General features: G+C 36.2%; 1 protein-coding gene across 9 annotated transcripts in view; it reads right to left on the bottom strand.

The window, feature by feature from the left end:
* The window catches only part of LOC143222333 (histone deacetylase 8-like), a 32,940-nt gene that overhangs the window by 8,861 nt on the left and 11,407 nt on the right, over nt 1-12,672 (bottom strand). For 8 of the 9 annotated variants that reach the window (XM_076448747.1, XM_076448743.1, XM_076448745.1 and 5 more), the window contains exons 5-9: nt 11,743-11,855; nt 11,023-11,100; nt 10,369-10,477; nt 2,359-2,531; nt 261-355 (exon numbers count right to left, since the gene is read on the bottom strand). In XM_076448747.1, coding sequence (XP_076304862.1) covers nt 261-355; nt 2,359-2,531; nt 10,369-10,477; nt 11,023-11,100; nt 11,743-11,855 — 568 coding nt within the window. The remainder of the gene's footprint in view (nt 1-260; nt 356-2,358; nt 2,532-10,368; nt 10,478-11,022; nt 11,101-11,742; nt 11,856-12,672) is intronic. The other variant, XM_076448749.1, reaches the window with a different exon arrangement.

The following is a 12,672-nucleotide window of genomic DNA, read 5'->3' as shown; positions in this document are numbered from 1 at the left end:
AGATCTTTTCTTTAATAGGAAGCATGAGATATTACATATCTAACAAAATTTGTGTTAACATAAGATATTTGCATGCTACATTTTAGCTACAGATCATTTATAACTACGACTACCAATGAATTTTTATTTAAAAAATCTGCAAAGAACAAAGAAAACTATATATTTATAAAAAAATAACTTAAGAAACGTGAAAAAATTTACATTGTCTACTACATTATAGTTTACACAATAATTACTTTTCACTTCTGCATACTTAATACCTCATGATCAGGAATATCAGGTTCAAGGTGGTGTTCCAATATCTCAGCCATGACATATGTCCAACAACGAGCAGTATTTGGAAAATTGTAGCCACCTACATCACATAAATGTTTTTAAGTCATTAACATCATCAAACAACAAAATACAAGGCAGCAGGAATTGCTAAAAAGAAAAAAGTATGTAAAGCTTGAAAATATTTTCTTGTCTTTCAAAATTGGTAGTGTATATTGGAGGAATTTACACATTTTAATAAAAGTTAAGAAAAAAATGGTTTACACTCCAGATAAATATAAAATAGTATATTTTTATTTAAAACCAGTTTCACCTTTGCAGCTTCTTCAGTGTTAATACGTATGATATTAGAATATTTGTAAAATTATAAACCTGCTTGTAACATTCTATTTCTTGAGTTTTCCATAACATGGCTAACAATGTATAAAATATCATTGTTAAACAAATACAATTTGTTTCTAATGTTGCTAAACCATTGACTGATATCTTGACACAGTCCATGGCTGATGCACTATTGGAGCACTGAATAGCTTGTTACAGAGTAAGAAAGAAATCCACATCATTCTCCAAGTTGTGTAAAGTGTTAGGTGTAATGAAGAATTACCTGTATGTGATGGTTTAACAAAATTGGTAATACAGAAATTTTCAAGTGTATGCAATGTTCAACAGGTTCTATACTATACATGCTATATTCAGACTGGAAGTTGTGCTTCCTGTATACATGATTAATGATCCTTTCCCTAGAATGGACATCTGGAAGATGTCCACAAGAATATATAGAATGGATTAGGTCTGTGTTGGTTGAGACACACAAGTTTATAGCTAGGAAAGACTGCTACATGAAATAAAAGGTGTTATGGTATAAGAGTGAAGGAACAGATGCATCAGGAAATAGTAAAAACCACAATTTTGTACCATTTCCACGAATGGTAACAGTAACCTAAATACAATTCTCTAATGTCCAAAGCATATTATTTCACATATATTTGATTAAACATAATGATATTCAAGTCCTGAAATGGTGTTTAAAAAAATTACACAATCTATTACAAACTTAAACCATGGCAAGGTAGTAACAGTTATGTGTATGCAGATTTTACCATAATAAGCATAATCATGTATAAGTTGTCACCAAATACATCATTAACAAACATGGTGACAATTCAAGAGTGGATTATGTGGATCTTTTGGCTAGAAGCATCTGTTCTAGTTAAAATGCAATATTATGACATGTATGGAAAAGATCCACCAGTTAAGAATTCCATCAAGAAATAGTACTGACATTTTCAAAAGTCAGGGAGCATGTTACACAAGGAGCCATGATGGGCTAATCTAGTCATTGCATAATACTCCTATGGACTTATATGATTGTTTGTTTGTTTGTTTTTGAATTTCACACAAAGCTACACAAGGACTCTCTGCCTTCCTTAATTTAACAGTGTATGACTAGAGAGAAGGCAGCTAGTCATCACCACCCACTGCCAACTCTTGGGCTACTCTTGTACCAATGAATAGTGGGACTGATCATCAAATTATAATGACCCCATGGCTGAAAGGGCAAACATGCTTGGTGTGACAGGGATGACTTATAAGAAGGACATAGGGGATTGATCTGAAGACATACATGAAAAAACATTTATGCAATAGGACTGTGACACCTGATATGCTAGCAAACATGTGAACAGAACTTGAATATCGACTGAATATCTTGATAACTACAAGTGTAACACGTGTGGAAAAGTAGTGATAAAAAACTATACAAACCACAAGTTTGTAACTGTTACAGTCTTCCTGTGATTTAAGTTTGACATACATTACATAATTTTTGAATACCCTATTCACTCAGATACTTAAAATAGAGAAAAACATAACTTCCTGACAGTATAAATGATATCACTTAATAATAGTTATTGCAGGTAACTGTGCCCATCTCAGTAAGTTTCGTGGCATCCACAAAATTCCTCCATGTTTTTAAGCTTCTTGTACAATTATGCTCCATAAAAAGTTGTTCTATGGAAATTTTCACCTTCTAAGTCATAAAATAAAACATTTTCTCTCTCCTTTATCATCTTTATAACAACTCACCTCCCCCAAGTAAAATCAGAGGCAATTTCCAAGATGTTAATGTTTTCACACAAGCAGCCACACCTTTGGGAGTTAGATTGAAAGAAGCCATAGGGTCACCAGGTAAAGTGTCAACCCCACACTGGCAAACCACAGCATCTGGCTGATACACCTCCCACACTTTGTGAAGCACACTAAATAGAGACAGGTCATTTTTATTATTAAAATCTGTGTAAATATAAAAACTATATTACTATATTGAATTCAGGTCTGATAAATCATATGCAAGCCTTTCAATTACTAAATGTTCCAAGATAATGAAAGTGGTTACAATGAGAAGAACAGTTGGTCTTATTTTTACTATTCTTTCAATTTAACAGTTTTCTTTGGATTAAATTTATAAGACCTCTCTTTTTGATCACAAACTTCAACAGGAACCTTGTCATGACTGTATCATTAATCTTTGTATTTCCAGCTTTACACTTCCAACCGAGATTAAAGTAAACATGACTTTTGGACATTCTTCCAGTATATATTGACTAATTAATTTAACACTGAAAACAAGTTTTCTACAGTTAAGTTACTTTTCAAAGGGTAATTGAGTTTCCTCAACATTTTGATACAAATGGGAATCATAAACTTCATGGAATGATTTTTCTGCAACAGGTGAACCAGTGAATACAAATGTTGTATTATTCAAAAGCGAGAATACCAACTTATTTTTGAAAGGTATTTTTAAAGCTTCTTATTGCTTTCCAAATGTTTTGATGATCAAAACAAACTCCAATTTCAATACCTTCAGACTGTAATTCTGTGGTTTAAAAAAAACTGAATCTTGTTTGTAAAAATAAGAATTATCTCTCTCTCTTTCTCTAATCATATTTAGATCCCTACATATATTTTTTATATCACATCTAATCAATATGGTCTTTCACAGATTAAAATGTTACCTACTGGATAGGTATACAGAATTTCATCATTTAAACAACATACATTTTGAGTTGAATTTTCACCAGCTTTATGATTGGTCACTATGTATTTTTACAGTAACTTTTAATTAATTACAATATCCCTTTTTTAAGTTGAAGCATACTTTTATCACTATTAAATTCTTATTTAATATTGCAACCAGAGCTTTGGAAGTTGGCTTCTATATCCTTCATACAAAAAAATCATGGGATTAGAAATGCTCAATAAGCACATCTTGATATGTACAATCTCATTATTAACCTGTTACTTTAATCAACCAATGAACTAGAAGATAAAAGTTATTCTTATAAGAAATTATAAAACGTTTGTTTTCCTTAACTCTTTCCTAACAGGCATCATTTTTTGTACATAGAGGTTTTAGTGAGTTACATTCAAAACAAAAAATGGCGTAAAAACCAATGTTGACATCCAGTCAACAAAGTTATAAAGGACAACCTGTAGCAGAATGGTAATGATCATAACCCGCCAGGAAGACTAACAGGTAAGTATAAAAACCACTGTCAGTCACCTGAAGTTGGTCTTTCCAGTCCTGGTTCCGGGTTATGAGTCAATATGGCCAGTATTAAAAAGTAAAGTAGTAAAAGTGTGAAATGATATGCAGCAAAAGTATAATAACAACTCGCCAGGACAACTAATGAGTAGTTCAAACGGATAGTTCAAACAGTAGCATTAGACACCTGAAGTTGGCCTTTCCAGTCTTGGTGTCGAGTTATTTAATGTTCTGGCCATTGTCCAATGTCAAATTGAATGAGAGAGATTAAAACTGTAAAAAAGGAACCACAATTAAAAAGGTGTAATGAATAAATATGCAACACTTAAATGAGATAAAAAAGATTAATGGTCATTAAAAAATTAAAAACATTATCAAGGTGGACAGAGTCACCATCACCAATAACTCTGTCCAATGTTACAGACTGACCCTGGGAAAAAATATGTTTAAAATATTGCCGTCGTTGAGAATTGTAACGATGGCAAGAAAGTAAAACATGGCTGATAGTGATTTGAGTGTTACACAAACTACACATTGGTGCATCAGTTCCAGATAAAAGAAAATGATGAGTTAAAAAACTGTGACCAATGCGTAACCTTGTGAGAACAACTTCCTCCTTCCGAACTTTACGGAAGCTAGATGGCCAAAGTCCAATTTTGGGTTTGATTTGAAAAAGTTTATTGTCGCGTTGCTCACTCCAAGTGGACTGCCAGCTGGCACGGAGCCGAGCCTTGAAGATAACACCATGGACCATGTACGGAATGGGCATAGGAGTGATAGTGCTGAAGCAGACATATTTAGCTGCCATGTCTGCAAGCTCGTTCCCGCGAATACCAACATGGCCTGGTATCCAGAAAAACTGGATTGAAGTAGCTGCTAATGAGAAATGGGCCAGTCGGTTTCGAATATCAGCGAGAATAGGATGTGAGCTAACGTGTAGCGATTCCAAGGCAAGTATAGAACTAAGCGAATCAGTATAAATAGTGCAGTTGGAGTACTGCTCAGCTGCAATATGATCCAGGGCAAGAGATATGGCATACAGTTCAGCAGTGAACACAGAAGCTGTAGAAGGGATTCTGTGTGCAACTACTGACCCATAGCAAACCATAGCAGAGCCCACTGAGTTACCTGATTTAGAACCATCTGTATAAATGGGAACTGAATGATTGTTTGAAAGATATTCATTGAATAAAAGACGGTACTTCCAATCTGGAGTATCTGCCTTTTTTAGGTGACTGAAAGAAAGGTCACATTTGGTGAAAAAGTACTGCCCACCGAGGAAGGAAACCACATTTCCAGGTGGGTAAGGAATGAAGTTTCGAAGTATATTGTAAAGATAGTTGCAAACGGCAAAGGTGTAGAGAAGGTTCATGAGATTCAATGTATATACTTTGAACTGGAGAGGTACGGAAAGCCCCAGTGCAGAGTCGAAGTCCTTGGTGATGAATGGGTTCCAGCATCTTTAAGGCCGAGAGTCTGGCAGAGCCAGAGACCATTGATCCATAATCGAGTTTCGATCTAATAAGAGCACGATTTACCTTTAGCATTGAACAGCGATCTGCCCCCCAAATGGTAGAAGAGAGAACACGGAGGATGTTCATTGCTCTTGTGCATTTGATTCGTTGCTGCTTTAAGTGTGGTATAAAGGTAAGTTTACAATCAAAGATAACCCCCAATAATTTGGTCTCCGGGACCACTGGCATTTCGAAACTTCACCACGGAACTTCACCGATATGAAGTTCAGGATCAGGGTGAATACCCCGTCGATGGCAAAAGTGCATGCATACAGTTTTGGAGAGAGAGAAATTAAAGCCGTTCGCCAGAGTCCACTTCCGTACACAATTGAGGGCTGTTTGTAGTTGCCGCTCAATATATCTCATGTTTGACGACTGACATGAGATGTGAAAGTCGTCGACATACAGCCCATTCGCAACAGTGAGAGGGAGTTGTTCAGTGATGGCATTTATCTTTATACTGAAGAGTGTAACACTCAATACACAGCCTTGAGAGACTCCAAGTTACTGTACAAAAGAACGGAAAGTGTCGAACCCACACAAACTTGGAATCTCCTGTCCATTAAAAATTTTTTAATAAACATGGGTAGATGGCCACGTAACCCCTATGTATGAAGGTCTCGCAAAACGCCATACCTCCATGTTGTGTCGTAAGCCTTCTCTATGTCATAGAATATTGATACAAGATGTTGGCGGTTGAGAAAGGCTTCTCTGATAGATGTTTCAAGACAAATTAGGTGGTCTGTGGTGGAGTGCTGTCGACGGAACCCACACTGGGTGGGCGAGAGAAGGTTGTTTGATTCAAGGAACCAAACAAGAAGAGCATTAACCATCCTTTCTAATGTCTTACAGAGACAGCTCCTCAAAGCAATTGGACGGTAGTTTGAAGGAATCTTGGGATCTTTCCCTGGCTTAGAGAAAGGTAAAATAATAGCCTGGCGCCAGGCATCAGGAAAAACATTCTCCTGCCAGATCCAGTTGAAAACAATCAGAAGGACATCAAGAGAAGCAGGAGATAGATGGTGCAGCATGTCATAATGAATATCATTAGGTCCAACAGACGTACTGGCAGACCGATGAAGGGCCATTTTTAGTTCCACCATGGTAAAGGGACAATTATAGTCAAAGAAACAGTCAGTTCGAAAGGAAAGAGGTGATCGCTCTGCCCGAGTCTTGATGGCCAGGAAGGTGGAGGAACAAACAGAAGTGCTAGATACCTGGCAAAAGCTTTCACCTAGAGTGTTAGCGATGTTCCGAACATCAGTCACCTCCTGACCATCAGAGAGTAAGATCGAGAGGAGGACAGAATTGTAGTGCCCATTAACCTTTCGAATCCTGTCCCATATGATCTTCAAACTGGTGGTAGAAGATATGCTGGCTGTGAACTTAATCCAAGATTCCTTCTGGCTTTCACGTCTTACCCACCTAGCATGTGCACGGGCCCGTTAGAAAGCAACCCGGTTTGAAAGTGTGGGATATCTACGAAAAGTATCCCAAGCCCGCTTTTGAGCCTTCCGTGCTAAGTGGCAAGCAGGATTCCACCACGGACGAGGATATCGTGGAAAATGTGTCGAGGTTTTAGGAATACACTGAGCAGCTGCATGTGTAATACAGTCAGTTACCGCTGCTACACAGTCGTCTATTGATGGCTGATTCACGATGGCAAGATCAAGTTCTGCAAGAGCAGTGAAAATGGACCAGTCTGCCTGATCCAGCTTCCACCGGGGCACACGGGTAGGGTGGCATCGACCACGGACAGTCTCTCTCAAAAGGATCGGAAAATGATCACTGCCTAGTGGATTACTGTCAACCCTCCATGAAAAATGGGAGAATAATGAAGGGGAGCAAACTGAGAGATCAATAGCGGTAAAGGACTGACAAGGTGCATGAAAGTAAGTGGAAGAACCAGTACTGAAAAGAGAAAGATTGTGATCGGAGAGCATCCGCTCTACAGATCGGCCCCTCCCATTATTAATAGCACTTCCCCAGAGGGGATGATGTCCATTAAAATCCTCTAGGATTAGAAATGGAGATGGCAAGTGTTCAACGACAGCATCAAGATTTGATTGATCATATGTCTCTCCAAGGGACAGGTACAGAGAACAAACAGTGATGGTATGACCCAAGGAAACATGGATGGCTACAGCCTCCAAGGGTGTGTTGAGTGACAAAGACGGTGGGCACGTGTTGATCAACCAACAGTGCCACCCCTCCATGTACTCAACCATCACACAACCTGTCATTTCTGTACAGAGAAAACTGCCGAATGGAGACAGTATCAGCAGTTTTGAGAAATGTTTCTTGTAAAGAAAGACAAATAGGATGGTAGGAAGCAATCAGCGTTTTGATACCATCCAGATTAGAACGTAAACCTCGACAGTTCCACTGTATCAAGGTGGCCATTTTTAAGAACGGGTAGGTGAAGTGGCTGGAGAAACCTTCGGTTTACAACCACGTCTTTTTTTCTTTACTGTCTTTAGTCGGAGGAGGTCTATCAACCTCCATGGATCCTGCTCTGGGTCGGGTGGGCAGGTTTTTGTTATTGGAAGGGGAATCCAGTGACTGAGGACGCGAACGAATAATTGTTTTGTCTCTTGGGGTGGGAGAAAAAGATATATCAGAAGAAATGCCTGTATTTGAAACTAAAGGATGTGGATCTTGAGGTGTGTTGGAATGTATGGGAGGAACAGAGATGGGTGTAGAAGTCGATTCATCAACCTTTTTAACCATGGAGGTCAAAAGGCTTTTCATTTATTTTGAAAACGATTCTCTTGGAGGCACAGAGAGATCTGTCTGCACTCCCACTGTAGTTGTGGAACGAAGTGCAGCAGCATATGTCCGAGATGGAGTGGCGGGCAGCAATTTCCGAGCCTCAGGATAACTAATGTTATGTGTCGTTTTCAAACGCTGCACCTCTTTTTCCTCCAACCATTTTGAGCAAGAACGAAAGTAAGAGGGGTGAGAACCATTGCAGTTTACACAATGTGGGTTCATGTCACAGTCATAGGCATCGTGGTCCTTGCCTCCACAACGAGCACATGTCAGGGAGCCACAACAAGATGTCTTTGAGTGGCCGAATCTCTGACATTGGAAACATCGAAGAGGGTTTGGTATGTATGGCCGAACCCTGCAAATGAGATAACCTGCCTTGATGGTGGCAGGTGCACGTGGTGAAGTAAATGTTAAAACGAGGGTATTTGTTGGCAGTGTAACTCCATCTTTGCGAGTGGAGATGTGCCTCACTGCAGAAACTCCTTGAGCAGAGAGACCAGCGAGAATCTCTGACTCGGGAACGTTCTTCAAATCCCTTTCAACAATAACTCCTCGTGAAGAATTCAAGGTAGCATGGGGGGTAACCTCAATAGGTATATCCCCAATTGCCTTTGAATTCAAGAGGAGTTCACTGTGTTGGGATGTGGATGTTTCAACCAATATGTCACCAGATCGAAGTTTCTTTACTGACTTTGGAGAGCCAGCAAGTCCCTCTAGTCCCTTTTGAATAAAAAAAGGGGACATTTGCCCTAAAGGTTTTTCCAAAGAGAATGTAATATAAGAAAATGAGGTGCGTGTGTTACTGATGTTGAAGATTGCTGTTCTGAGTATTCAAGACGTGGTCGCTACCCATTGACTGTTTTTTTACAATTTTATTTAAATTTTTTTGGAGGATCCATAGGAAAAGGAAAAAATTTCGGTACACACTGACCCCACCCACCATGGAGCCCTACAAGGGGACGCACTATAAAGTCATGCAAGGACAATGCAGCAACGCCAGGGTTTCGTGAGAACTATACCCAAACACCAGCATCAGGCACAATGTCCACAACACCCGTTGAGAACTTCCAACACTGGTACTTGGTTGACTCTAGCCCAAGTGGACCAGCCGATTGACCCAAGGGGTCACCCAAAGGCCGCCCGTCTACAGGAATTCGAGGCCAAAGTGGTGTGTTAGGGTTGGACCCCTCAACCACCAGGATCCTCTCCTCCCCTTCACGGGTAGCCACGCACGACAAACACGTAGGTGGATGTTTTGATCCCAGAAAAGGTAACCAGATAGAACAGAACCTTCCCTGGGAGGTCCCCTCACCACGTACAGGAATCCACACCGAGGGGTGTATATAATGGATAGTTTCCAAAAATTGAAAGAGGTGAGTGGAATAACTGTGTTTGATTCAGTACCCGAGCAATATCTCAAAAAATAGAAAATATATGATGTTCTTATCTTATATTCTGGCCAGTCAATCTTGGTAATTTGTACAAAACTATCGACTTAGTATTTTGACATCACAAACATCTATTTTGAATCAATGCTGCATTCAACATACCACATGTTGCATAAATAGAAAGCCACAAAAATAGTGATAGTTATGAAACTTTGTCTATTTTGTGCTTGTTATTATTCTGTGTTTTCAGTTGTATTATTGAATTAAATAAGTTATTCAATGCAATTATACCATTAGTATAAAAAGGTTGGTTTAAATGACAATCAACAGCAAAAAAGAAAAGACCCAGGTAAGTATTTAATTTTGTTTTTCATGAAAGTTCTTTTTTAATTATTATAAAATAAATTAAAATGTAAAAATTAGAAACATTTTAGGTTAGATGAAATAAAGAATAATAATAAACATTTTTCAAGTAAGCTTGCTTGCTAGTTGCCCATACATTATGTAACTGGATAGAATAACAATCTCCAAATCTGTTAAATGATTTACAAATTTTATGGCTTGGAAATTAATTTAGACACAGCTCAAATGGCAATCAAATAATAAAATTTAAATATAAACAGATGTATACTGTTACAAGTGTAAAACTATTTAGGATAAACAAATGTAGTTTCATGTTACAATTTTACTTAAATAAAAAATTATAATATTTTAATGTTCACTGAAAGTCTACCAAATTTTGTGAAGTTACTATGTTACAGTAGGGAAACTAACAAATACAAAAATGTTTATGAACAAAATGATTTGATTAAGCCATTGATTTAACTGAACCCATGTGAAAAGAGTTAATGTGGTTTAAGAGTATAATTACACACACCTTTCAACAATCCAGCAAAAATGGCCATCTCGAATTCCATCTTTCAAGGGCACATTTATTGTATAAAAGCGACCTTTACCTAAACCAACATCAGAAAGTGATCCTGTACCTGAAAAACAATAAATTATCAAAACATTACATACTAACACTTTTGAAGAACTGTTTAAAAGGATATTCAACAAATATATGTACACTACTTCATCATGCATACTGTATCAATTTTCAAACTTAAATAATTTTAGTCTAGTTTTTAAAAAATAAAATAATGCCTTTTTGGTACACCAAGATGATTGCTCAATACAACTCTGGAATAACACCAGAATTAATTACCAGTATCTCTTAAAAAACAAACAACTGTAAATATTTGATGAGCTGCAAAAAGTTTTCATAGACTAGTTCTTAAACAATGTTTCAAAGTCCCATTTACTGCCAGATTATTGTCAAAATTAGGAGACAACACAAAAATTTATAAGTGTTAAAATATTTTAATAGTTTATGTAGAGAGAACCAATAAAAACTTTAAATTTTAAAATTTATTTCATTCTAATATTCAATTGGAAAACTACTGAAATGTGACATTTTTTACATATGTTAATGTGAAAAAAATTCCTTTCTTTATAAAGGTGTTACAATGAAACAACAAAGAAAACTCACCTGGGAAAAATCCTTCACAATACTTGTGAAATGATAAACACATAACCTTTGATGTGTACATAAAAGCTTCTTCCACTCCTAAATATGAAACTCAACTTACAAACTTACATTTAATTAAAATAAACACATACTATATACATACAGAATATCCTGAAAATAATTTACACATAATGAGAAATAATACTTATAAGATGTCAGTGATTAAGTTACAAAAACCATAAACAAAGTATTCTTCTTTAGAACTGTATGACCAGAAGAAATTCTATGTATTTTCTTCACCTTGTGTATCATCTGTACAATAAGTTCTGAATATAATGTTGGAGCTTAGTAATACGTTTCACACAGCTCTCAGTTTAATCTAGTCAGAATGTGCCTCAGTATCAACAGTATCAACACAAGTACTTCAACCAACTAGTAAATCATAATAGTAAAAGAAAAAGGAAAAAAAACACTGCCTTTTTGAAAACAATTAGTCAAATACTAGTTTTGTTTTACTTTGCATTGAATTTTTCATAAGTTCTAGTTACATGTAGGTTTTCCACAGCAGGTAAAACTTTTATATTTAATAGTCAAATATCTTAAAGACCTAACCAGCTGAGAATACCATCTGTAATGGCCTATCTAATGCTGAATACATATTTTTACTTTACTATGTTAATGACTAATAAAACAGTATTTACTCCTTATAGGCCTAAACGAAACTATCACATTCTAACTTACCATCACCATGATGAAGATCTAGGTCAACATAAAGAATCCTTTGAAATTTTTTTCGAAGACGGAGAATACCAAGTACAACATCATTTATGTAACAAAACCCTGCAGCTTCATCTCTTGATACAAAACACAGTAGATATTAAAATGCTGACATAAATCCAACTTCACAAACAAATTTCTTCAGTTGAATTTCTTAAGAAACTTGTACAGAATGAAACAAACAAATATGTATTAAAAATTATTTCTTCCTTGCCACTGTAAAGTTTTTATTTGGAAACAAAAAAAATGAGACCGTGTTACTGAGCTAAATTAAGTAAGTTATTTGTGAGCACACCTTGTAAAAAAATATTTATGTTTTACATTTTAGCTACTTTTATAATAATAATAACTAAAGAATACACATAAAAAACAAGATATAAAGTAATTCCCCAAGCCTTTTTTTTCTGCTGTCAAGTCATGATGAAAAATAAACTTACTTTTTGTATTAATGGTAAGACAACAATAAATTTTTTATTTAGTTAAATACTGCATCTACTAACACAGAATAATAACCAGCAAAAATCACACAATTCCCTATAACTATCATGATTTTTCTGGCATTCTAAGTATGAGATAAGAAAATGAAAGCCTTTTAAAAATTTAGCTAAATTTGTCACTGCAATTCTTATGAGAATAAATTTTAAACTGAATGATAAAATAGATTAAAATTATAGCTTTCTTTTGTTATAATACAGTAGAAAGCATCAAAGAGGACTATTGTCAATCTGTGAGATAAAATATGTGAAGGATCAGTACAGCAATGGGTCTGATTTTCCTGTTAATTTACTCTGTCAACAAATAACATTCGAGGCTATAAAACATAGGCTTTACCCGAGTAATATCTGTATTATAATCAGTAATTTACATCTATATTTCTAATAGGAGTGGAAAATA

This window comes from Tachypleus tridentatus, chromosome 8, assembly GCF_004210375.1.
Source record: "Tachypleus tridentatus isolate NWPU-2018 chromosome 8, ASM421037v1, whole genome shotgun sequence".
NCBI classification, from domain to species: domain Eukaryota; kingdom Metazoa; phylum Arthropoda; class Merostomata; order Xiphosura; family Limulidae; genus Tachypleus; species Tachypleus tridentatus.
The sequence above is the reverse complement of the archived record's forward strand: the minus strand, read 5'-3'. Positions and strand labels throughout refer to the sequence as shown.